Consider the following 27,947-nt stretch of genomic DNA (forward strand, 5'->3'; position numbering starts at 1 on the left):
TGTTTTTGTGAATGATTTCATATATTGCCAATATTCTTTATGCCAGTGTTTCCCAGTCTGGTCCTTGGGGACCCACAGATGGTCCATGTTTTTGCTCCCTCCCAGCTCCCTGCCAGTCAGTCCGCATTTTTGCTAGGGAGCTGGGAGGGAGCAAAAACGTGGACTGTCTGTGGGTTCCCATGGACCGGATCGGGAAACGCTGCTTTATACCATTGCGTAAATACCATTGTGTGATGGTTACTCGGCTTGCAGGCAGGTAAGAAGTGTGAGCTGTGCCCTCAGGAGGAAACCATGGACTCCTCAGGCATTGCAAGCACACCAGCTTCCTCTGTTTCTGAACTGGGATCAGCACCGGACAACCTTGGACTTGGCCCAGATGAAGACATGACCCCTCCAACACTGTCAATTGCTGAGGAGATCATGCAGTTCATCAACCAAAGCCAGACAGGGGAAGGGAGGCTAGCTCAGCTGCTTAGTAAGGTACCTACCTTTATACTGTGAGGCCGGCTTCAGATCAAAATATTCATGTTTGCACTTTAGTGAACTCCTTTTTTATTTAAAGCAAAATAATAGTGACAAATATTCTGTATTTATTTACACAATAGCCAAAGGCAAACTTGATGACCAACTGTCCATCCATCTTACAACCACTTACACTGGACACAGGGTATATCCCAGGCAGAGTAAAGCACAAGACAGTGGGACACCTCGAATGGGATATCAGTCCACCACAGGGGACATTGTTATATTTGTCATACAAATATACAGGTGCTCCTCGATTTACGATGGGGTTACGTTCCGATAACCCATCATACATGGAAAATATTTTATAAGCCAAATATGAATATGATACAACAATAAGCTACTGTCACTGAATAAGTAAATCATTTCTGTAACTAACCAAATACCAGTAATTGAAAGAAGTAAATAAATGAATACAAGTTTATTCGGTTAAACACAAAAAAAAAACGCCACACGATACTTTGTTAAACAGTGTACGAGGTTTTTACGCTTGCGATCGCTACAGAGACTGTAAGCGTGGCTGTGTGGATGCTGCTGTCGTCCAGCATCAGTAGACAGTATTATATGGCACATTGCTAACCCAGGAACAGATCAAAATTCCAAGCTGATTACTGAATGTGCATCTCCATCGCACCATCGTAAAGTCAAACTGTAGTAAGGCGAATCATCATAAAGTGAGGAGCATCTGCATTCCGAGGGCAGAAAAATACTTCCAATAAGATTTATTTTAAGAATTCATTACTTATTTAATGTTAGATGGGATATAGATACCATTCAGAAAGCACTCTTCCCAAGGTTAAGTTGTACAAAATCATCAAATGATGAAATTGCACATTCGATGATGATATATTTTCATATCCTGTAATTATCTGCAATTATTTTTGCTTCCATTAGGATATAAAGCATATATTCAATAATATCCAGTTTCAACTTCCATTTGTACTGCAATTGCAGGCAAAGACTCCCCAAAATGCTACAGGCATCTAGGCTATTATGCACTTGGCACTGAAAAAGCAGCTTTACTCCTTTTCTCTAATGTAAAGTGCTGCTCTTCTTTCTGCAGGAACACACCGTCCCTGAGACCTTGGAAAACTCGGCTACCGCCCGAGAACAGGACACTTGTATCACCAAGAAGGATGAGGGACAGCCTCTTTCCCCTGGGACTAGCAGCTGCCAGCAAGACTGTGATTATATTGGCATGCAAGATGAGAAGTCAGTGGAAGACAATAAAACTGTCATCACAAAAGGCCAAGCCCATCCATGTCAGGCTGGTACAACGTCTGACAAGGAGGAATCTAGAAAAGAAGGTTGCATTTCCTCCCTAGCAAATATGCTGCAAGAGATTAGCCAAGAGAACCGGAATCTGGTCTTCACAGAGAACTCCACAGACTCTACCGAATTAAAGGATACGAATGACGTGCCTAGTCAAGATAGTTTGGAGGAATCACAATCTGATTGCACATATGGATTTCATGGTGCTGAAGTCTCCAGTCTTTCTAACGATGACGAAGGACCCCATACCGTTGAGTCAGGCAAAATCTGCCTCCCCCAGCCTTTAACTACTGACAAAAATGAATCTTTGCTGACAAAGAGCAACCGACAGATCATTGAGAAAATTCGTAATTACTATGAGGCTGCAGATATCACAGATAGCCAGATACCCAGGAGAAACAGTATTTCTCACATTCCCAGTGGCATGGTAAAGGAGTCAGTATCTCGCTTCAATGTCGTTAGTCGACAGGAAGACCTCTGCGAGTCAGTGACTGGACACTCAGATGTTGATGACTCTGAACTTAATCATGTTTCTCCTCTTCCTGAAGCAGGAGAAGAAATCCTTATCCCAGCCGACCTGCCAGCTGATTGCACAGATTTAGCTGATACTCATACTGAATCGTATGCATGTACGGAGGTACGTAGTGAAGTTTCTGACACTGAGATCCATACTTGCTCTGAGCTGATGAAGATCTGGAAGGAAAAGGAGAAAAGAGAGTGCAGCGCACATACAGAAATGCAGAATAAACAAAATATTAAAAGAAAAGGTTCCACTGAGGAGGAATGCTCCGTTGGCATTTTTGCAAAATGTAGGAATAGTGTTTCAACCAAGGATGACAAAATGGACCCTGAGGTTCTAACTGAGGGAGATGATTCTGAACAGAACCGCAAAGAGATAAAAAAAAATACTTCCCAGACTGTCCAGTCTGAGAGCACTGTGCCATGTGCAAATCTGGAGGGACTGTCCAGTCAGATCAAAGTGAGCAAAAGCTCCAAATGTACCAAAGAAATTCTCAGCAATGACCTCTACAAGGGGACCCCTGATGTGATGGGAATGGGCCTGTTTGAGGGAGGAGTGAATCCCTGCCTGGCAGAGAATTCGGAGAAGATCCTTAGCAAGGTACAGATGCTGGTCCGCATGTACAGTGACAAGGCAGCCAGTATTAAGATGCCACTGCACAAGAGGCTCCGGGAGGGCCGGGTGTCAGCGGAGGTCAAGGGGAACACACCCGAGCAGGCGGACAAGACGCCAACACATCTAGGTGAGTTTTTGCCCTCAAACTGAGATTTTCTCCTTTAGAAAAGTCCTTAGTTTTTAAAGGATAGTTCTTTTAATGGTCTAATGGTCTTATATTTTAGAAAACTGTATTTAGCGCAATCCAGCATACTTATATACAAAATTGTTAATGGTGAGCCAGTAATATCAGTTGTGATTTTAGGTTGTTTTTGGGTAAGTATTTTTATTTTTACAAATTGGCATGTTTAAAGCATTAAGCAGCATTATCATTACTGAAGGGCAACAATGTGAAATGATTGCTAGGGTCCAAAAGGTACAATCCTTAAAAAATATATAAATTTAGAATTCATTTTATTACTTTTTAAAATGCTCACACACTTATCTAATGATCTTATAGGTGTTGCAATGAATTATTATGTTATATGAAGGTGTTTGTTCAATCATTCTTATTTTTACTGAAGGTTTTAATGCCTAGGAACAAATCTCATTCCATACTTGTCAGTAGCTAACTTTTTATTGCACGACATAAATATTTCTGTTCATTTATATAAATTGCATAGATTTGAGCCCATCCTTCATAAATGACATGCATCAGTCTCACAAGAAGGCTGAGCAAAACCAAACCTCACTGTGTCTTCTTTTCTGCTCATAGACTGTCCAGTGCTTACAGAGCCTCGGATGTACGGCCACATCCTTGTTCGAGAGCAGCTGTCTTCCACGTGTGTCCAGGAGAACAGCTGTATTGTAACCAGCCCCAGAGAGAGCACTTCAGACCTGGAAGGATCCTCCATCTTACATCCTGCTTCTCCACTCTCTCCAAAATATCAAAAATCCCAAGACAGAACAGATGCAGAGACGGCAACGACTGAGACAGGAGTCATTTGTCCCCCTTCTGGAGGAGTACCCACAGATTGTGAATTGTGTCCAGACAGTTCTCACTTGAAGGCGACCCAGCCAGAAACACAAAGTACAAACCCAGAGCGGGACAGCTCTGTACAAATAAATGCACTTTCAGTGCAGGATAAACCATGTGACTATGAATCGCCAACAGATTCCAACAGAGATACTCATTTCATATCACCTGAAGAACAGAGGGATGACCATTCAGTGTTTTCCGAAATGGAAAACCTTTCTGTAACGGAAACGCCCTCCATCTTGCCAGATGGAGCTACTGAATCAAAAGTGCAACAGGTAGCAAAGGCAACACAGAAGAACCTGACACTGAATGAATGTACAGAGTTACAGGAAGAAACGAGAGATGTGCCTTGCCATTCTGAGGAAAATGTTAGCTGTACTTTTAAACAGGAGAGCTTTACATGTTCACAAGACTTATCTATGGAGAATTTAGATGGCAAAATACTGGATAGCACAGATATGACAATCACTTTAGAACAGGAGACGGAGAAAAGTCTACGTGTGCCGGATGATTCAAGTGATTGTGACAAGAATCCTGAACATTCCCACACCGTGTTGCCCTTATCTGCCCCTGAGGATAATGCAACTTTGCCCTTAGAACCTGGAATAGTTAACAAAAATTCAGAAAATCCTGTTTTGGTGAGAGGGCTTCCGAGCCAGAATAGAATATCCTTTCCCAGCCAACTTCAGAAGGTTTCCCTGGAAGGCATCTCAACAGAAGTTTCTTCTTCTTCGTGCATCACAAAGGACATATCAGCTCCAGAACAGCCTATCTCTAACAGTCTGGAATCTTCTTTGAGGAAGGACCAGATAACCAAAGAGCAAGCTACAACTCAGAGAAGGTCTCCTTTTTCAGATCTTCCAAAGTTCACAAGCAAAAGACCAGACTTGCCAGATGACAATGAAACAAAGTGCATTCCTTCAAATCAGGAGGCACAGGCCAAGCAATACATCAGTCAAAGGTTTGTATTTATAGTAATGCATAAATACAGTATAATGTTATTTAACTGTCACACTTCTTACGCTTAAAATGCTAGTCACAGGCCTTTAAGCAGGGTCAATTATTAGATAAGGGAGAGATTTCGTTCCAATCAAATCAAATGAGTTCAATGGTTATAAAGCTCAGGAAAGCCACACTTGTCTTCTTGTCTTAATGTGTTTAAATACTGTATATGGTTTGAAACAAAGTTGAATAATTATCTTATATCACAATGTTTCTTTGTTGGTTTTAGGTTGCCTCCCGTCTCTCCAAGGCATGACGACTCTGTCAAGAAACAGGTACAAGCAAGTTCAGGAGAATCCCGTCCAAAGTTACATTCTCATCTCTCCAATGATAGACCAACTAACTTACCTTCCACCATTGGCAATAAAAAGCCATGCTGTAGTCCCAAGTGCTGCACTTCCCCAGTAGAAAATCCTCAGCCCTCCTTGTGTTTCGTTAGTCCAAGTCCGATGACTAAGTCACAAGCTGCTTCCTGCATAAGCCAAAGCCTTGCAAAAAGGAGCAATAACACCCAATCTTTAGCCATGACTAGCGGCTTGAATGCAAAAAGTTCTATCTCTACTACATTGCCACAGTCCTCTGTATCTCTGAGGCTAAGGTCTCCCTCACCAAAACTGAGTGTGATAGCAGATGCCTCTCAAAATATAAGTCTTGGCAGTGCATTGACAACAACCCAACAAACCAAGTGTGCCGCTGTCCATTCCTCTCCTTCCAGTGCCAGACAATCTCCAACAATATCCCCACACCCCTGCCATAAGCAGACACCATCATCTACTACCCCGGAGCAATTAAATCAACCAAACTGGAACAACAACAACAACAACAACAACAGAAATAGCTGGAGCAGTGATTTTGGCATTAATAGGAAGACATCTCTGTCAAGTATGGGAAGGTCATTATTTTCTCCTGATCACCTTCAAAATACTTCCTATAACAGGGTGGCCCGACCCTTTTCATCTGCTTCCGAGCCTAGCTCTCGAGTGCATTCTCCTTCTCCTTGCTCTTCCATCTATTGTACCCAACCTATCCAAGACTATCCCTGTATCCCATCGAAAAAGCCTCCTCATCTGAAGTCACTTCGAATTCCCGAGGCACATACATTCACTCCACTGTGTGTCTCCTTGGAATGTTCCACACCATCCTCTGGCTTTTCCTCACCAACACCGGGAAGTCCCCGCATCACTTCCCCTCCCCCTATAGGTGTTCCCAAACACATGTGGGGTGCCGCTACTCCCCAACCACAAAACCCCATCGTCACCCCTTCCTACGTGGCGGGGGTCTCCCCTGTGAGTGGCTCAAACTTATCCCAGACCCAAAGACAACCACACGCGGGCAGCATTCCTTTCCTCATCCTGGCAGATAGAGCTCCAGTCCCAGCACAAAATGGACACAGGTCATGGGCGGAGAGCAACCATTATTCTCAGAATGTGGAACACAGTCCAGGTATACAGAGATCCCAGGGAACCCATAGCAACCCACCGTCTGGTGTTTTATCTCCTGTCAGACTGGCACCAACCAAAATCATCCAAGGGGGGCGACATTTCACTAGCATTGCCTGGCCTGACATACGAGAACTACTGACCAAGTATGACGGTGCAGAAACCCCCAATCAATATGTTGCGCCCTCTCCTGGTCCCTCAGACGCTGAGTCGCATAGCAGCGACCACTGTAATGGCAGGAGCCAAGATAGCCTCGTCAGCCCCACTGTGGCCTGTTCTCCTCCTGCCGTGGGTCAGGATGTGTCTACTTCCAATCCAGAGACTGAGCCAGAGGGGGCTTCTTGGACAAGGGTGGGTCGAGGATCACTGAGGACCAGCTATGCTACTACTGTCAACTTGCAGATTGCTGGTAGTGGCCGGATTACTGCGTTAAGCAACGCTCAAGTTAGCCTGACCCAGACACTTGTGCCTGTATCTGACAATGGTCACAGGCACAAAAGTATTAATGGTTGCAGCCTTGCCCAGACCTGTAAGAGGCTCTAAGGCGTGCTGGAATACATACAAATTTTTACAAATGTGCCTTGCATTCAGTCAGAACAGGTACTGCATTCAAGAAGACATTCAGGTGGAACCCCTACCAAAAATTAGTTATTCGTCTTTGTTATTTTGTTAATAACATTTTATACGTTTTTGCCCTCATTTTTGTTTCGTCTTAAAGAAATTCCAGGGCTTCGTTTATCTAAGGCGTGGATATTTTCATCCAAAAACAGCAAGATCATACTATAGCTCTTATTTATGAGGTTGCTTTTGTTTTGTTTGTGTGTCTGGCACTTAACACTGTCGCTTACATTGCACAATGTCATACGGTGTGTGGATGTATCTGTGAAATGGACATTTATTTCAGGGCAACCAAATACCAGTGTTTTAGTGTAACTGTAAAATGTCTCATCACTCTGCCAGTGTTGCTGACTAGAACTATGTAAATTTTTTCTAAGTAGCTGAAAAACTTTTCAAAGGGAATTTTACCATTATGGATGTGTTTAAATCAAACACAAATGTTCATACTCAAAAACATTTCATAAGCAAGTATACAAATCCTTTGGGTACAACATGATAATTCAACTTTAATAATTGGTATATCCTTCATTACACATTATATCTCCTTCAATTTCAAAATAACTTTATGTGTTCCAGGTGGCAAGAAAACTAGTAACATACACACAGGAATGAAGAGGTTCTGGTTTTAGACTGGGTGTGTTATTCGCAGTTAATAAAGTTAGCAGTGTGACTTTTCTTCCAGTTGCCAAAAACCATTGAAGAGGAAGCAGAAGGGCAGACAGGACATTTAAAAAAAAAAAAAATCTTTTTATATTGTGTTTTGTGCTTTCTAGATCTTGCAGTAATAAACCAAAATTAAAGACGTTACTGTGTGCATCAATGACTAATCTCTACAATAAAGTATATTAAATAGTGCATTTGCAAGCAGGATTGAGGATTTAAAGCATTCATTTGTGTTTGAAATATGTGTTCAGCAGAAGTGATACAGCAGGTATGAAACAATTTCCCCAGAAAGACTATAATGTCTTAAAATTCTTTGGACAGGCTACTAATTTAATGATGTTTAAATTTAATAGAATAATCCTCCCCATATATTAACTAAATGAAACTTTAATGTGAATCAATACAAATATTTAAACTCCAAATAATCCAATGTTTTTGTATCAGCTACAGGTTTATGGCACATGGTTCACTATTGTGACTGTGTTCTCTTTAAAATGCAGTATTTAGATTGCCAGTGTTTAACACCATTTATCACAATTAGATCATATGTGAGCCTCGAATCTTATATTCATTATTTGACACAAAAGTCACAAAAAACAGCATCTGGCTCGCCACAAACTCAACTTCAAAAGCATACTGTCTGAAGAAGAAGTTTTTGCTTAATCTCAGTACTGCATGGCTCGACAATATAAATTAAATCTTGTTGATAGTTTTGGGGTATTATAAGAAGCGACCCCTTACATTTTGATGCGGAAAACATACAACAAATACATACAAACATATTAGGAATTATTATGTTTAAATTGCATCACATAGTGGAGAAACAACACAGGTTTTATTGAACTTAAGGAACACAGATTATAAACAAACAGGATCACAATGGGTCAAAACAGGAGGACTGGGAACAGGCAACAACATGGCACGACGTCAATGACCGGAATAGCAAGGATGAGACAAACAGGTATTTAAATACACAGACTAATACGGGGCAACAAGCATCAGGGGCGACCCATCAGGGCCATGTGAGGGAGGCGGCAGGAGGGTCAGGCAGATGTGGCGGCAGGAGGGTCAGGCAGATGTGGCGGCAGGAGGGTCAGGCAGATGTGGCGGCAGGAGGTGACACATTACCCTTTAGAAATTTTCAAAGATACAACCATCCAAAGTCAGTATAAACCGGTTGCTCCTGTCTCTGTGACAGTTCCTGTTATACGTAATTAAATAGTGCATCTCTGAATCATTTGCCTGGTATGTAACTACTTCACCATCAGAAAAAAGTACCAATTTGTACCCTTAAGGGTGCAGTTATAAGGGTGCAATTATGCAATTGTCACTGAGGCTGTTCCCTCAAGGGACTGCCAACTGTACGTTAGCGGTAGGTAAATGTACCTTTTAGTCTAATTTAAGGTGCAGAAATGGACTCTGAGGAACATTTTTGTACCATTGGGGTACATTAATGTTGTTTGTACCATTGGGAAACAAAATTGTACCAGGGCTGTACCTTTTTTTTCTGACAGCGTAATAAAAGTGAAAAAAAAAAATTCAACTTAAATATATAAAGTCAATTTACCATCCTATTGGCTCCCCACCTGCAAGGTAAAAGGGGGGGGGGGTGCAGGTGTAGTGCTGTTTGAGCGTCAAGCATGAGCAGGAAGGACCACGCAGATCAGACTTTGGCAAAGGATACTGACATGGAATGTTAGCTCTCTGGTGGTCAGCCTTACCTCCACGCATAGTGTGGGAACTAAACCACTCAATCGGGTGTAGAATCACGCTTCCTATGATAGAGGGTCTTCAGTGGATGTGAAGAAAATCACATACCCCAGGCTGTGGATAGTGCAGCTGGAGTTTTTCCCAGTAGGGGTATCTCAATGTGTCTGTGTGTTGCATGGAGGAAAACTCTGACTACGTTTATGTTTATGTACTAAACAGAGCTTCAGTGTATACATGTGGCCAAGTATTAACATACCCGGAGTGGCGTGAGTGCGAAGAATGGCCCCCTCAAATCTAAACCCAAGTGGCGAAACGTTATTGGACTTATGGGCAAGCTGCAGCCAGAAGACAGTCAGTGCCTGTTATTAAGATTAAGATTAACTTTATTGACCCCCAGGGGGGAATTCTGGTGCACAGACAAACACACATATAGTGCCAAACAGACGGAGTGCAAAGACAGCGTCACAGTGCAAACACATTTTTAAAAAGTACACAGCTACAATATCCTAAAGAAACAGAACAAAACTACTGAAAAATACATTTTTAAAAGTCTAATGGCAGCAGGAAGGAGGGATCCCCACTAGCGCTTCTTAGCACGCCACGTGGGACAGCGCCCCCTGGTGTGAATGGCCAGAATTGTTCATAATATTGTTCAATTTTGCAAACATCCTCTTCTCTGGATATTCGGGGGGCTGCACAACAAAAAAAAAAAAGTATTTTTGAGAATGGGCTGGACATCATTTTATGGTTAAATTAAAATTGTCTACTTAACGTTGCAAAATAAAAGGTGGCTAAGCTTGACACACATTTTCTGGGCAATGTAAGGTCTAAGTAATACAATAAACTTTCAAAACAATTAAATAAAAGCCCCCCTATACAGAGAATGACCCCTTTGTAGTGCCAATACTGCTCAACGCTGCCACCAGCTTTGTCTGGCTGATGTTGAGACGTAGGTTGTTCTCTCTACGTCGCTTTTCCTCTATACTCATCTCCATTGCTGATAGATCCTATATAACATCTGGTATTGTGCTGAACGTACAAAGTGTGGAGGATTGGGAAATGAGGATCGATGCTGAAATAACGATTCTTTTGGTCTAAAATTTAATTTTGAGAAAATCCGTACCAAATCTCGGTATCAGTAAACCAGCCTTGGATCAGATTGACATCGGATCAAAAAGAAAACCAGCGACACCAGCCGTCCCTACAGATAGTAAACAGGAAGGGAGACAGGGCTGTTCCCTGAGGTGCCCCAGTGGTGTTCAGCACCATCTTTGACACGGTCCTGGAACCTCACACACTCAGGCAGATCAGTGCATGATGACTGAGAATGTGGGGTATTAAGCTGCCTTGTGCTGAGATATTCCCCAGTTGCAGAGGCTGGATGGCACTAGAAAAGTCAAAAATATGATCCTGACTGTGGAGCCGGCTTTGTCTAGCTGGGAGTCGGCTCTGTGGTAAATAACAAAGAAAATAAACAAACACACGGGAGACACCCGGGGCAGAGCCAGAAATGGTGGTGACCTTAGGACCCACTGGTGGACACCTGTGGTGAGGGAAGCTATGAAGCTGAAGACAGAGGCTTTCAGGCTGCCGCTTGTACGGGGATCTTGTGTAACAGCGGAAAGGTGCTGACAGACTAGAAAAGCTGCAGCCAATGTGGCCACGGAGCCAACAGCTTGCACATGGGAGGAGTTTAGAGAGGCCGTGGAGAGCGACTAACGGGTGGCCCCAAATGTGTTTTGGCAAACCATTTAAAGCAGCGTTTTGCTCAGGGCTACATTCAGCTAGGGTAGGGAAATGCTGATACTGAGGAATTCCTCAACTCAGAGGATATGCCCCCTTACCAGGAGACAGCACTGGAAACTTCTGGTGGATCAGTGTCTTATCAATGCAGCTGAAGTTATGGTAATCAGAGGCCTCCATACTGAAAAGCCTCCAGGGGTAGATTAAGATTGTGGTGTACTCACACTAGGTGACCTGTTCCGTGCCTGAGCACATTTGACCCCCAAAGTCTAGTTCGTTTGACTAGTATGATTGCTCCGTACCCTGGAGAGGTGGCCCGAGTATGGTTCAGCTGGACTCTGGCATGGTACGCATCTAGTGTGATCGCTAACTGTGCCCAAGCATGGAACATGGACATGACATCAACGATGCGACTAATACATGCATGTGCACATGTACGCTATACATGAACTGCCCCCAGAAGAAACTAATCGGGTAGCCTGTACAGATCGGGTAGCCTGTACAGATCGGGTAGCCTGTACAGATCAGGTAGCCACAAATATTTAACAAACTAAGGGGTGACATTAGTCTATGGCAGAGGTACTGTGTTTGCTGGAAATCTGGCCTGAAGAGAATATCCAGGATCAACTGGATGCAACACACAAAATTTCCAAGATATTTGGTAAAATATGGGATGATCTATTATGCGCAGCAAGATTGAATGAAAATTGCAGAACTGCATAATCGATAAATCTATGAGGGCCGTGCTGCCCAAAACAACTCCATATAAACCACAAAATAAGGTCATTAATCATTAACTGCAATGTGCTGTGCTTTCGTAAACACAAAAAGGCGCACGGTGATGATGAAAGCACGCTCGGGCCTGGAACATTAAGCGCAGAGTGAGCGCAGGCCAGCAGGAGAGCGGGGACTATTGTTCTTGGGCATGGTGCAAGGTAACCAAGTCGGGTATGAGTATGAACCTTGGGCTGTTAAGGACAGCGGATGTTGTTGGAGTGGCATGGCTGGCACGTCTCCTCAACATTGCATGGAACAAGGGTAAAGTACTTCTGGACTGGTAAACAAGGATGGTGCTCCCTATTTTCATAAAGGGGGGCAACCATAAGGTATGTTCCAGTTATAGGGGGGGGGGCGTTTTTCAGCCTCCCCAGAGGTACTACCAGGGTACTGTAGAAACATTGCTTTTATTAAAAGCAGGCCAATTTGTTTCTGTTCTCTACTATTGTGGCATCCCTGGTGGTACCACTCCTCTTTTATCTTCTGGCTTTCTTTCGTTTCATCTGTATAAATGATGAATGATGGTTTTCGGCAAACCTATCTCAAGCGCCTTGGAGGAACTCTGTTGTGACAGGTATCATGTAAAATGAATTGAAGGCTGCTGCTTCTAATCCCATGGTTGGTAGAACGATTTCACCTTAAGGCTCTTTCTTCAGGTGTACCATCTAACCCTGTTTTTTTCACTTTGGACAAAAAGCGGCAGCTAAATAATGCTAAATGTAGGTGCTGCAGGAATATAGAATATGTTTTGTAAGAAAACTAATTTGGTTATATGACGCATGGAGATAGACTCTTAGGTTTTCCACTAAGTACTTGCATGAAATTTCCAGGTAGATATATCCGAAGTATTACATCATAATTACGCCTAACTTACGGTGAATATGGTGCCTTTCACTTACTTACGAGGACATCTACTGGTTAAAGTTTGTAACTTAAATTTCTACGATAGTAGCTATCAAAAGCATTAATATTTCGCGTGCAGCCTTTCTTTTTTAAGTCCTGCAATACGTTTTCATTAGTAATATGTCCATTTCGTCAGGCAGTTCTCACCATTTTTTCTACGGTGATTAACGTGAAACTACTTTTTCAAGAAAAACTTCTACGCAGGAGAACTCGCTATACCCTGCCCTTTCCCTACAGACGGCGTCGCAATAGCAGCTCAGAGAGAAGTCTGTGTAACTTACTGAACAACAAACAAGAAAGGTATTTGTTATAAAATGACAGTGCGTGTATCACGGCCTGCCAACTAATGTCAGCTGGCTGGCGTGAGATTTTCAATTTGAGAGAAGTTTGCACACGCATTTACATGTATGTAACAGTTGTATTACCTTGTAAACAGTATCGTTTGCAAATTACCAAACGCTTCCGATGTAGCTAATTTTAGGTTTATAATGGAATAATATAGATTTGCCGTAAGACTGACTGCGTGAGAGTCTAAAAGCGTGAGTGTCACGCCAGATGCGGGACAGTTGGCGTTCCTTGTGCCAGTCTCTCATTTTCGTTTGCGAGCGACTCTGTATTACTCAGCATTGGGAGCCACCTGTATTCATAATAATTTATTTCTTTTTTTGGACCCTGGTAGAATATGCTCTTTTCACAATGATGTCAGGTAGCTTCCATTCTGACTCGAAGCAGTTTGTCTTTATTTCCGGTTTATCCTTGCGCAGTACCGGAGTATTGGAATACAAGAAAACTAAGTGAAAAAAGGTAAAGTTGAGAGTAATACTTTCTCATACTTTCACCCAGTCTCTGGTGCATCTGTCACGAGTACAGCTATAAGATGGTAAACAGTCTGCAGACGTATTTCCCCTATCGAAACGGTCTAAACTAGACAAGCAAGTCTCAGAATACGAATAAATTATAATTTTAATGTAATTACGTGACACATTTTGTTCTGTAATACTTACCTGGACAAGGATGGCAAGCATATATAGTCAGTATCCTTTGCCACTGCACCAGCAGGTAGTTAGTGCCCCATGACAGCAATACAAAGACGCTTTCTAGCTCGCTGGTAAGATGAATGCGGAACTTGCGCCTCTTTCTAGAACTGTCAAATATGTTGATGCATTGTTGATAAACATGTACAGTTACCAAAAATATCTTAAATGTTTTATATTATACAGGACAATATATTGCTGTCAAAAATTAGTATACCTCGATCAATCAGTCACATCAGTGCAGTCTTGTCAAAGGCAAAAAAGTCCAAATCCTTTATTGTCAGTTCTGTCATTTGTGTAGGACACGCGGAGGATTGAAATTACGTTATTCTCAGACCCCACCGTCAGTACACTAACAACGACAAGCAATATAGACACGCAAGTATTCAAAATAAAACCAAACTAACTTAAATACTTTATCCTAGACATAATTGTTTAATACGTATAGGATTTCGTCCACTGGCTGGTGTGTGTGTGTGTGTGTGTGTGTGTGTGCGTGTGTGTGTGTGTATATACACTCACCTAAAGGATTATTAGGAACACCATACTAATACGGTGTTTGACCCCCTTTCGCCTTCAGAACTGCCTTAATTCTACGTGGCATTGATTCAACAAGGTACTGAAAGCATTCTTTAGAAATGTTGGCCCATATTGATAGGATAGCATCTTGCAGTTGATGGAGATTTGTGGGATGCACATCCAGGGCACGAAGCTCCCGTTCCACCACATCCCAAAGATGCTCTACTGGGTTGAGATCTGGTGACTGTGGGGGCCATTTTAGTACAGTGAACTCATTGTCATGTTCAAGAAAACAATTTGAAATGATTCGTGCTTTGTGACATGGTGCATTATCCTGCTGGAAGTAGCCATCAGAGGATGGGTACATGGTGGTCATAAAGGGATGGACATGGTCAGAAACAATGCTCAGGTAGGCCGTGGCATTTAAACGATGCCCAATTGGCACTAAGGGGCCTAAAGTGTGCCAAGAAAACATCCCCCACACCATTACACCACCACCACCAGCCTGCACAGTGGTAACAAGGCATGATGGATCCATGTTCTCATTCTGTTTATGCCAAATTCTGACTCTACCATTTGAATGTCTCAACAGAAATCAAGACTCATCAGACCAGGCAACATTTTTCCAGTCTTCAACTGTCCAATTTTGGTGAGCTCGTGCAAATTGTAGCCTCTTTTTCCTATTTGTAGTGGAGATGAGTGGTACCCGGTGGGGTCTTCTGCTGTTGTAGCCCATCCGCCTCAAGGTTGTGCGTGTTGTGGCTTCACAAATGCTTTGCTGCATACCTCGGTTGTAACGAGTGGTTATTTCAGTCAAAGTTGCTCTTCTATCAGCTTGATTCAGTCGGCCCATTCTCCTCTGACCTCTAGCATCAACAAGGCATTTTCGCCCACAGGACTGCCGCATACTGGATGTTTTTCCCTTTGCACACCATTCTTTGTAAACCCTAGAAATGGTTGTGCGTGAAAGTCCCAGTAACTGAGCAGATTGTGAAATACTCAGACCGGCCCGTCTGGCACCAACAACCATGCCACGCTCAAAATTGCTTAAATCACCCTTCTTTCCCATTCTGACATTCAGTTTGGAGTTCAGGAGATTGTCTTGACCAGGACCACACCCCTAAATGCATTGAAGCAACTGCCATGTGATTGGTTGATTAGATAATTGCATTAATGAGAAATTGAACAGGTGTTCCTAATAATCCTTTAGGTGAGTGTATGTATATATATATATATATATATATATATATATATATATATATATATGTGTGTGTGTGTGTGTGTGTGTGTGTGTGTGTGTGTGTGTGTGTGTGTGTGTGTATATATATATATCCTCTGAGGCAAACTACTGACTACACCCACTGGTGTTCCCTGTTCCCACGAAGGACTTTGAAAACTGGCCCCTCTTATCTTTCTTCTGATTGTCCTCACCCAATGGACAAATATGTTTCATGCACATGCATGCAAATCGTGGGAACTGAAATACGGATTTCTCTGTTTATTGTTAGAACAAGGAACGCTGCGGTAGCGTCTGCCATGCTTGTTACATGGACAGCTGTTGCCAGATGGTTAGCGTTGAGTTTCCTTGTATTCCAGTGCTAGGTGCTAAACCGTAAATAAATTAACCTGTCAGAACGAAAGTTGCCTGACGAGACGTCATGTGAAAAGGGCCACAAAGGCGCCAGGGCTGCCAACTCTGATCTGCTGCCTGGAGAGACATTTTCAATTCGAGACAAGTCTGCACACACATGCACACGCATTTACATATATGTAACAGCTTTATAACCGCGTAATTAGTCTGTTTGCAAACTACCGCAGCGCTCTTGATGTTTGTAGCTAACTATAATGGAATGATATACATTTGCCATAAGATTTCTTGCATGAGTGTGGGAGTTGATAACCCTGGGCTAGTTAATCGTACTTACCAACGCCTTCCATTTTTGTTTTTTTAATTTTAAGCTTTACGAAACCAAAAGTGCAACAACATATTTATTTGCACGTCTGTGTAAAGTTGCTACTATATTGCATGATTTAAAAAAAAAAAATGTTTTCTTTGTTTCAACCGTATCTTAATCACATTCTCAACGCAACAACCAGTACATAATGATAAGTTTATGTAGCATATTAACATTAACCAAATTTAAAAAAAAACCCACAATATAGTGAAAAGGAGCCTGAAGTCGGACACATTATTCACCAGTTTCTTATTCGCGGGATCCGCGTTACCTTGAGTAGGGGATGCTGTTTCGACAAATTCCTGTAGAGGGCACTGTGTGCGCTATATCAAAAGCTTTTCAGCATTTCATTTTACTAAGAAAATTTTAATAATTCAATGTTTTTGGTCACACGGCCATTAGCTCTGAAATTAAACTTTTCTTTTAAATAAAATTAATTAAATTCGGAATCTGATTTGTGTGCTTTCTTCGATTTTTCAAATATAAGAAGCTGTCGAATAAGTAGCCAAGGTCAGCCTGGTGTGATGAACTAGTACTGTAGAAGCTTCCCATTCAACAGCGGCGGGATAGTACTCAGGCTGCTTGTCACACCTACTCGATATGCCGACTTCTTTGCCATTTCTACTAAACTGCTTGCACAGTAATTAAGTTGGAGCAGCCCCAGAGGACGCTGTCAGAAGAGCAATGGTAATTTCAGACTAATTAAACGAGAACGTTGCCTGGACTTCACTTACTGGAGAGGGAAAAAATAGCTTACATTTTCATAACCTCGGAACTGAAAGCAGGAATAGTTTTTTTGTTTCATGTCGAGTTTCTTGTTGCACATTACCCGAATAACGTGTAAGTATTAATTTATTTCCTGCAAATATAGATTTACGATGTTTTAATACTGTCGTAACAAGAAACCATTCTACTTTTAGGACTAGTATGTAATTTCTAGATCATTGCGTAATGTTTGAAGTACGCCTTTGCGCTTAATGGGCAGTAATTTATAGACGTAAATTTAAAAATATCATTGAGCCAAGTTAAATAAACCTGTGGTAACCTGATAACAAACGTAAATAATTAGAATATGTTTCGGTCATGTACACGTTTTTGCCTCTATATTTTTCCCAAGATGTTCTAAACCTCGATACCGGGCGATATCTACTATATACGTTTATGGACGGGGTGAAATCAGCGCGCGACCGGGGGAACATCGGGGAGCTGAATTTCTCGTAATACTGGTCCAGGTCTTTTTTTATATGCCACCCAAATAAGAAATCGACACCTTTTGCTAGTGTTTACCTACTTAATTAATTTTTTTATTATTATTTTTTGTCAAAAAAGGGAAAATGTGATAGATTTTATGGATACTTGTTGAAGCGCAGGCTCGTTACAAATGCACTTGTTTTTCCCAGCATATAAGTACTGGGCCTACTGTCCTAATTTAACGCATTGCAGCCCCCGTAATGTCCTGAACTAAAAATAAATGCCCTGTGGGAAGGTCACATGACAGAGGTCGCCTATAAAAAGAAAAAGGGAAACTCATTAAGTTTACAGCACAGTAATCAATGAATGCTGTTTAGTGGTATTATATATATGCTGTCTTTGCTTCCCAGCAAATTGTAAGATTTCATATAAGATTTGCATGATTAATCCTGCAACAGTTCATTTTCCTTTTACCGTGTTTCCCTGAAAATAACACAGGGTCATATATTAATTTTTGCTCCAAAAGACACGTTAGGGCTCATTTTCAGTGGATGTCTTATTTTCCCATATATATGTACAAAGTTTTTCCAAATAATTATGGATGAAGAAGTCCAGGCGTGAAAGGCCGCCGTCTGACTGCAGCAGTTTTATTTAATTAGATATTGTGGTCCATGATCATTCAACATTGACAAAATGCATGAAAGATAGGCTTCTTTGTGAATCCCATTTTCTTGGAATGATGAATAGACTGGATGATTTACATTAGCATCCATTCTAAAACTAGGACACACTATTTTGGCATTAGATTATTGTGATGTAGCGCCCCATCCTGGGTCGTTCGCCACCTTTTACCCGTAGCCTCCAGTATTGGCTAGGATATCTTCCTATTTGCACCTAAAACAGAGAATCACATAGCTGCAACTGAATACATATATCTCTTGGATGCAAATTTTGCATGCAAATAAAGATACAATCACCCAGGACTTAGACAGAATAACAGAATTATGTACCATAGATTTTTTTTTTTTTTTACGTTTCTATGGTATAGTGAAGAACAATTATAAACATTTCATAAGTTTGAAAGGCTTTTATTGGCAAATACATCAAATTGATGCAAAGAGTGAATACGGTGATCCATTCTTAGCCCATCCCAAGAAGCTCAGGGAAAAGATGCCAGTCAATCATAGGGAACATCGTCACTGCAACATAAAGATTCTAATTCACCCAAATTCTAGTTTTTGGACTGTAGAAGGAAAACAACCAACTCAGACTCCACACAGCCAAGCAGAAATTAGGAATAAAGGATACAATCCTTAAGGTGTAAGGCAACTTCCATACTGATTTGTTTTTCCATCATCATTGGTGTGGGAAACAGGACAGATTTTACAATGAAAGAGGAAAAGGTGCAAAATGGTTGTCCTAACTCTTAATTATTCAGAGGTGTGTTTTGGGCATAACATGCCCTAAACTAATTAGAATGGCACGTTAGCTCACCTTTAGAAGGCAGGGGTGCTTGGGCTGTGGCACATTGCCTGTATAATAGCGTGTTTAAATGGAATAAAATAAAATTAAGTAAAATAAAATAACCTTAAGCGCATACCTGAGTAACGAACGTAGCACATCCGCACGTTTCCAAAATTCACTGCTTAAATAACGTTTAATCATACGCCACTGACTTTAGATGTGGTTTTTGTTGGTCAAGTGTAATCTAATTTCAGTGCCTTAATAAACCAGCGTGCTAACAATGCACACAGCCACACCTGGTTTTAAAAACACCACTCCTACAAGTGGGAAACACTTGCAAAGTCATTTGTTATTTTGACTAGAAAAAACATTTTGCCTCATGCTTTCTGCTGGCGCAAGATCAGGCCGCTTATCTTTGCATTGCATTTGTAACTTTTGTCCCTTTACTCTTTTTTTTTCATGAAGACGTATCAAAATAAAGGTGAGGACAGGACAGACATTCAGTGGAGAGGTTAGGGAGTGTTAATAATAATGACACTTTATTGAAATTCTCTTCTCACTTGCCCCATCTTGCTCTCCATGACACACGGGCACATATGTAGCTGAAAGCAAGCTTGGCAGCGAAGGGCAGCAACACGTAGCAGCGCCCAAGGAGCTGGGGGTTAAGGGCCTTGGACCAGGGCCCACAGACGTGATTATTCTGCCAAGGCTGGAGCTCAAACTGTTGACATTCCGATCACAGACACAGAGGCACACACTGCCGCGGACACAGAGGCGCACACTGCCGCGGACACAGAGGCACACACTGCCGCGGACACAGAGGCACACACTGCCGCGGACACAGAGGCGCACACTGCCGCGGACACAGAGGCGCACACACTGCCGCGGACACAGAGGCGCACACTGCCGCGGACACAGAGGCGCACACACTGCCGCGGACACAGAGGCGCACACACTGCCGCGGACACAGAGGCGCACACTGCCGCGGACACAGAGGCGCACACACTGCCGCGGACACAGAGGCGCACACACTGCCGCGGACACAGAGGCACACACACTGCCGCGGACACAGGGCCGCACACTGCCGCGGACACAGGGCCGCACACTGCCGCGGACACAGGGCCGCACACTGCCGCGGACACAGAGGCACACACACTGCCGCGGACACAGAGGCACACACTGCCGCGGACACAGAGGCGCACACACTGCCGCGGACACAGAGGCGCACACACTGCCGCGGACACAGAGGCGCACACACTGCCGCGGACACAGAGGCGCACACACTGCCGCGGACACAGAGGCACACACTGCCGCGGACACAGAGGCGCACACACTGCCGCGGACACAGGGCCACACACTGCCGCGGACACAGGGCCACACACTGCCGCGGACACAGAGGCGCACACACTGCCCCAGGCTTACACAGGGCCACACACTGCCGCGGACACAGAGGCGCACACACTGCCGCGGACACAGAGGCGCACACACTGCCGCGGACACAGAGGCACACACACTGCCGTGGACACAGGGCCACACACTGCCGCAGACACAGAGGCGCACACTGCCGCGGACACAGAGGCACTTTTAAGGCCGCGGGTCCAAAAACGGTTTTCAGTTAAACTGGAATCAAATTAAATATTGTCAGTCTTTTATTGACCTTCTCTCCAAAGTCATTTTCAAAATACAAGTGATTCAGTTCATTAAATTGAGAAATATTTTTCTTTCATAAAATCCAAAAGTGAAATTTCAAAGTTGAAACCATGTGAGTTAGTCTTTTGCAGAAATCATTGACGTTTCACTGAAATCTGAATAATTTTAACAAGCAATTTGGAAATAAACAGGAAAATGTATAGAATGGAGTGGTGGATTGCTGGCAAGCTGCTACTCTTTGCAGGAAGGAAACAGGCAGTTCTGCATAGTTTGTTGATCTTCTGCATTCCTCCAGTCCTCTGGGTCGTTTATTAACAATTGTCTTCCAGTTCAGTTTTGGCACAAGTATACTGCAAGTACTTATGAAGGAGACCGGATGCATCCTATGAATTTTCATATTATAAACTCCTACACTTAACAGGCTTACAATATCTGCCTGTGAAATAAGTAATCAAATAAGTTTTTCTTTATTCAGTAGCCATCAAATTATCTTTTGAATTCATAGGACACCTTAATCCATTAAATAACATTGACCTTTTTCCTACATTCTTTTATATTTTTTCTATCCATCCACTGTCGTAGCTCTTATCCAGGACAGGGTTGAGGTATCCTTTAACATTCTGAATTATCGTTAACGCCACCATGAATCAGATTAGAAGAACTATATTCTGGAAACCTCTTTTGAGCTTTATTGATGTTCTTTAGACAAATAACACTTTTAGTCTTGCCAAGAGGTTGGAAAATGATGATAAATAAGATTTGCTGATTCTAAGAAGGAGGAGGATGACTGGAAAGACCACTAAGATACTTTTCGAAAGATTGAGCTGTAATAGTGTTTTATAGATATGTATTAATTTCGTGTTAGAGGAAGTGGATTTGTTAAAGATGGGAGGCGCAGTGGCGTATTGGATAGTCCTTGTGCTTCACACACAAAAGTTGTCGAGCGGGGGGGGTGGCAGTGGAAAAAGTTGTTGACCGGAGTTTGTAAGTCAGAATGTTAAGAAGGTGCCACCTTGGTCTAGGCCTTGACAGGATCCTCCACTGTGCCCAGAATTGCAGGTTCGCATCCCGTCCGCACTCTGTATCTGTACTCCTGGGCTACCTAGTATTTCTAACACGCCCACAGTGTGTGAGTGTGTACATGTGTCTCCCTGCCTTGAGGATTATGCCTAGGATAGGTTCCAAGCCCTCCTCCCCCTCTCCAGAGTAAGTGGCTGGAAGATCGATGACTGGATATGTTAAAGATTCAAACATACTGGTGCTTTACTTACAGTTTATTTTTTGTTTTTTTTATTTACTCTTATGTTAGTGCCATTTTGTCTGGCCATATGTGATATGTTTTCGTTTCCGGCAGTGGTACCCCCCCACGATGGCAAAGCATGACCCCCTGCGGATTAAGAATTAAGAGCTCAGGTACTGTTGATTTTTTTTTATGAATTTTGCAAAAATTAAACAAAGTAAGAACACTGAAAAAGACTGAAAAAGTGAAATATAAAATATGAAGTCATGTATTAAACAGCACAGCCGGGAGACTGCAGATAGCTTAGGCCGACTTTTACCGTAATGACTAGATAATACAAGACTACTTGAACTTTATTATTTCCCCTTTTACCGTAATGATTAGATAATACAAGATTACATTGAACTTTATTATTTCCCCAACAGCATTTCTAAAATCTATGGAATAGTTTTCTCACTCACAGTGAATATTCTGTGAGGTTTTACATTAACTGCACCTTCATAATGCCTTTATAATGCATTTGTAGAACATTCCGGTTCGGCATCCTGCCTATAGGATGTTCCCTTGACTTCCTGGACATTCAGGCATTCGAATTGTGGGAGGAAGCTAAAGGAGTTTCCACAGCCAGACAGGAATTTTGTAAACAGATTTCCTCTTTTAGTGTGTGATGAAGTAGATTTATAAGTGACCCCAAAAGGATGCAGTGTCTGAACTTTAAAATTTTTTTTATTCCTCTGCAGGAAGAAAAGGCCTGACATATAAATGGAGGGGTGCTGAAGTTATTGAACCTCTACCCATTACGGTACACCTTTCTGGATCTCAGATATAGCATTTTCAGAGTTATCCTGGGCAGTATGCACTGGTTTCTTGATTCCAGTAAACGTTTGTCTGACGAGCCGTACAAGACCATGTAAACTTTTCTCCAAATGACCGAGGGCGGTGCCATGCCAGAGGAACGAAGGGTAGAGCCGCTCACCTGCTCCCTCTGCAACACACTGGCTCTGTTGGGTTTGATTACTATGTGGACAAGCATAGCTGAGGTTACCCCACAGTGCAGCACAGAAATAACTGAAGTGGTGGAAGATTACTTGAATGCTATCCGCAGAGTGGTAAGAGAATGTGGTGATTTATTCATATGTAACAAATTATATGATTTTCAGATCTCTGTTTTTTGCACTATGCATTTCCAATTTTTCCATAACGGGCTATAATGTAAAATTCATCGCAACCAGTAAGTGCTAAACTCTAAGCAGAGGGGTCTGTGCATTTTCTTACCATCAGGACACCTATGGATGCATACTGTACACCCCGAGTTTGACAAGCTACGAGGTGAGTCACTCTCCATCCGTACATTATCTGAAACTGCTTACTTCCAACTGGGGTCACAGAGCTTATCGCAGGAACAATGGGCACAGGCAGAAAGCAACCCTGGGCAGTCACAAACACACCACAGGGTGCACACTCACAGGGCCAATTTAAACGCACCAAGGATATCACAACCGATAGCCACATACGTGACAACCACAAACATGTGTCGTGTGCATGTGTCGTATGCATGTGTCGTGTTCATTGCTTTTCATGACTGAAATGTCCGCATTTTTTTATCTTTGAATTGTTTCATATGACATTTGTTGCCCATCTAAATAAATTTTAGAATTTTATTCTACCAAGTCAACCAAAAGCTATTTGCTGATGTCAAAATACTTCTTGTATTTACTTTTTTCCACTTTATTTCTTTATTGCTGCATTCATTTTTGTATTGTGCTTGAAAACGGAATAATTCATTGTGCCTTTGTCCGATTCTCTTTTATTCAGCAGAAATGTCCCAATTCCACATTGACATGCTTTGCAGAAGAAGTGAAAGTGCTAATATATGAATTTGAGGAAGATCAAGCTTTTCAGGACCCAGGACTTTTCAAAGACTTGCCCAAAAGACTGATGTCTGTCAACAAAGAAGTGAGTCTTTCAGTTAGAAATATAAACCTTTATCGTACCATTTTGCATACCTACTTACAGTATGCGATACACAGTTTCTGTGATCCCAAACCATGACCCAATGGGTTCAGTGGGCTAAGTCTCTGTGCTGTGACCAGAAGGTTGCCAGTTCCAAGCCTCAGCCTCATCAGAATAGTCATTTGTCTGTGGGCCCTTGAGCAAGGCCCTTTACCCCCAGCTACAGGGGAGCTGCATGTAATAATGATGATTATTATTATTATTAAAATTATTATTATTATGCCCCTGACTGCAGCCATTGATCAGTGTGAGCAACACTTTAATTTGTTTTTTTTTTACAAAAAAAATTCCTGTAGCACAGTCCAAAATCTTATGGGAAGCCTTCCCAGAAGAGTGGCAGCTGTTATAGCCACAAAGGGGGAACCAGCTCCATATCCATGCCAATGATTTAGAATGAGATGTCACAAAAGTTCCTGTGGGTGTAATGGGCAGGTGTCCCAATACTTTCGTCCATGTTAATTTTTAACTTTTTTTGTGTGACAGAAGGATAGAGAACATTGTCTCCAGTGTGAGGTCCATGATGCAAAACCAGCAGAGGAGTTTCTACTTGAATTAAAAACGGTCCTCGAGATGATGAACAGCGGATGTGGCTAACTGTCATTCTTCCGTGGGAGGACAAGTCATTTAATGGAAGCTGAATATTGGCCCATTTAATTATCGAAAATGCAGGCCGGGAATTGAGGTACCTTATGGGAATCTTAAATCAAGGGTGGCCAATCGTATCCGCAATGGGCCAGTGTGTGCGCGGGTTTTTGGGGTAACATTTAGGTCAGCTGTCCAAACCCAGGTGTGAGGACTCTTCAGCCAGTCTAGCAGGGTTTAATAATGTGATTAGGGAGTTGCAGCCAAAACCTGCACACACAGCGGCCCTTTCTGAAACAGCGGCCACCCCTATATCAAACATTTGATCTTAATCTTAAACATTTAGAAAAGTAAGATCTTAACCGTGTCAAACATAATGTGCATTGATACCAATTTATGTTACTGCTATATCCATCCGTATTATGAAATATTGAATATTATTGTGTCTTTATGTCCATTATAAAATGTCACATCAGTATTTTGATTAAAAATGATAAGCTGCTTAAAAGGAAAACTATTTTATATTTGTATTTAAATTTTTTTGAATGAGGATTTCCAACTCCAGACTATAATACATTTCAGTGAGTAGTGCTTAATCAACCAGTGGTACCAGACAGAAAATATGTAAAAGTAGTCAAAATGCTTGTTGAAGTGAATTCCTAAATTCCTTAGCGGTGATTAATGTATACACTATGTCACACACTGTTGGGAGAAGGGAGCAAATTGTTTTTTGGGGATAGGAATGAAGTTGGGTTTTACCCAGTTAGGGAGGGGATTGGAAAAAAAGACATTTTGGCATCAGTGCAAGTTAAAATCCAAAAAGAAAATGGCATAACTGTTCTAAAACAGTGTGTGGGCTTATCAGGGATGGACACCATTTCCTTGACTGATAAGTAATGTAATGGTCACGCATGAGATACCTCATTTGAATTCTGTATATACACTGCATGGCAGGGTTGGGGCCATTCTGGAATGCATTCGTGAATTCCAATCCAAATCAGAAAATAGAACTGGAGTTGGAATTTAAATCTCCCTGAAATTCGAATTCAATTCCAATTCTGTTCTTCATAGTTTTTTTTCCAATCCCAACTCCAGTTCCATTTCCTGATTTGGACTGGAATTGATGAATACATTCCGGAATGGCCCCAACCGTGCTACATGGACAAAAGAATCGGGACACCTGGCCATTACACCCACAGGAATTTTTGTGACATCTCATTCTAAATCCATAGGAATTGGATATGGAGTTGGTCCCCCCTTTGCGACTATAATAGCTGCCACTCTTCTGAGAAGGCTTTCCATATATCAAGACATGTTGGACAATTCTATGCTTCCAAATTTGTGGGAACAGTTTGGGGAAGGCCCTTTGGTGTTCCAGCATGACTGTGTCCCATTGCTCAAAGCAAGGTCCATAAAAATATGGTTGGGAGAGTTTGGTGTGGAAGAACTTGACTGGCCTCACTGAGCCCTGACCTCAACCCCATCGAACACCTTTGGAATGATCCAGAACGGCGATTATGAGCCAGGCCTTCACATCCAACATCAGTGCCTGACCTCATGAATGCTCTTCTGGATGAATGGGCAAAAGTTCCCACAGACACAGTCCAAAATCCTGTGGAAAGCCTTCTCAGAAGAGTGGCAGCTGTTATAGCTGCAAAGGGGGGGGGGGCAACTCCATATTGATGCCTATGGATTCAGAACGGCATGCCATGAAAGTTACTGTGGGTGTAATATCCAGGTGTCCCAATACTTTCGTCCATAAAATCTACCTTGCAGACATTTCTGTATTTTTGTCGTAACTTTTAATGCATCACATTGTTATGCAGTGTCTTATCATGCCATTATGCATACATGCGTGATTGAAAGTGATAGGCCCAAAGTTTACAAATGTTTACTGACAGTTTATCGATGCGTTTTATAAAGGTGACTTCACTGACGTTCATTATCTTTAATCTTTCATTATTTTTCTGTGAATATTGAATGTGAAAAGTGAATATTGTAAAGCATCCCTGATTACCTGTGTTCAAGTGTTTTGTTGTTTTTATTGCTTTCTAAAAATAATAATAATAAATAATTCACGGAGCAATAGAAACGCCTAGAGTGCATCCCATGAAGACAAAGAGAATTCCCTTTACACTATCTGCCATAATTTGATTTTCAAGCATTAAAGAAAATGCATAATATAATGATTGTGATATTAGGCAAAAAATATATATATTTCCTTTTTTGTTTTCATCCAGTCTAATAATCAATCTAATCCCTGTCTTTTTATAGAATTGTATTGGACCCATTCTCTCTTACAGGGCACCAGTAACACTTTAGTCCCCTTCTCATGTCATTAGAGATTTTACCCAAGCATCTGGAAGATGAATGGATGGATATTATCCAGATGAATAACAGAAGCACTCCAAGGCACTTTAGAAAAATGGAATGCATCCTTCGCAGCAGACTATGCATCATCCTATGGGACAACATGTGCACGCAGCTGAGAATGCTTTGTCAGAACATATCGATTACGCCTCTATCTGACTTATAATAAATGGTTATAATAAATGTTTTCTTTTTTTAAATAGATTTCTACACTCAAGAAATCTGCTTTAACTGTTGCCCAGAATATAACATATAAGTTAATCATGTGTTTCCAGATCATATTTGTGTGTACAATATATAAAATATATTATCTAAATATTTTTACAGAATCTGTCTAATTGAATGCTTACTCAACATTCTGGATTTTTTTTTTGTTTGGGGGGGGGGGGGGTTACCTGTACAGTTTTTTTTTTGGTGTTTGAAATGTTTGATAACTTTGACATGAGACATAGTCTTGAGAAAGTTAGGCATGTTACAAGAAATGTGCCAGAGCAACTATGAAAGATTAAAACACACTTCCCCAAGTTTATTTATGCCATGCTGAGAAGCAACTTGCCGGAGCAACTCACAGCTTAAACGTCATGGATTCAAGCATACTACTGCTTTGCTGATTAAAACTAAAACGCTCCTAGAAATCACGTCTTTCAATTCCGTTTAGCGAGCGACTTCAACCTGCCTTTGATTAAGATTACAGTAACAGACTCTAATTGTTGAAGTGGTTTGAGCAGCTTATGGACGCAGCGGCGATTCCGTTTTTATGATTACAGTTTTAGCAACTGAAAAGACACACAGTAGAGAGGGCAGCTGCCCCTTCTTGCCCCCCGTGTCAATCCACCCCTGCCTAGTATGCATGTGTGCACTCGGTAATGGCCGGGAGTCCCGTCTAGGTTTACCCCAACTTTTGTCAGTGCATTTGTTGTTTGTACAACATGGGCAGTTGATATTATTTAAGCTAATTAAGTAGAGAGCAGAGAGAAACTGCAAGATATAGATTATATATGAGAGATATGTGGAGAAGCATCCAGACCATTACGGACTACAAGAAGCGTGATTCGCTGACAAATCACGATGAATCACTTCCTGATGCCCTGAACCGATTTTTTGCACGCTTTGACACCCACAACAAC

General features: G+C 41.9%; 2 protein-coding genes across 8 annotated transcripts; both read left to right on the forward strand.

Annotated features, from left to right (window-relative positions):
• The first annotated feature begins 170 nt into the window (after nt 1-170).
• Nucleotides 171-7,813, forward strand: LOC140579254 (uncharacterized). Its single transcript, XM_072701651.1, has 4 exons — nt 171-480; nt 1,586-3,056; nt 3,684-4,908; nt 5,179-7,813. Exons 1-4 carry the CDS (start codon nt 292-294, stop codon nt 6,929-6,931), a joined length of 4,638 nt encoding a protein of 1,545 aa, XP_072557752.1. The 5' UTR covers nt 171-291; the 3' UTR covers nt 6,932-7,813.
• A 927-nt stretch (nt 7,814-8,740) lies between these two features.
• il15l (interleukin 15, like) lies at nt 8,741-27,140 on the forward strand. 7 transcript variants are annotated; one of them, XM_072701659.1, is made up of 7 exons: nt 8,742-8,831; nt 14,948-15,004; nt 21,970-22,028; nt 22,596-22,964; nt 23,137-23,184; nt 23,671-23,811; nt 24,352-27,140. In XM_072701659.1, the coding sequence occupies exons 4-7, from the start codon at nt 22,782-22,784 to the stop codon at nt 24,460-24,462; spliced, it is 483 nt and encodes a 160-aa protein (XP_072557760.1). In that variant the 5' UTR covers nt 8,742-8,831; nt 14,948-15,004; nt 21,970-22,028; nt 22,596-22,781; the 3' UTR covers nt 24,463-27,140. The 7 variants fall into 7 exon arrangements, with proteins under 7 accessions (XP_072557758.1, XP_072557760.1, XP_072557763.1 ...); XM_072701657.1 differs by lacking the exon at nt 14,948-15,004 and having other exon boundaries at nt 8,741-8,831; XM_072701662.1 differs by lacking the exons at nt 8,742-8,831; nt 14,948-15,004 and adding an exon at nt 16,673-17,150 and having other exon boundaries at nt 26,793-27,140.
• The last annotated feature ends 807 nt before the right edge of the window (nt 27,141-27,947 follow it).

This window comes from Paramormyrops kingsleyae, chromosome 17, assembly GCF_048594095.1.
Source record: "Paramormyrops kingsleyae isolate MSU_618 chromosome 17, PKINGS_0.4, whole genome shotgun sequence".
NCBI classification, from domain to species: domain Eukaryota; kingdom Metazoa; phylum Chordata; class Actinopteri; order Osteoglossiformes; family Mormyridae; genus Paramormyrops; species Paramormyrops kingsleyae.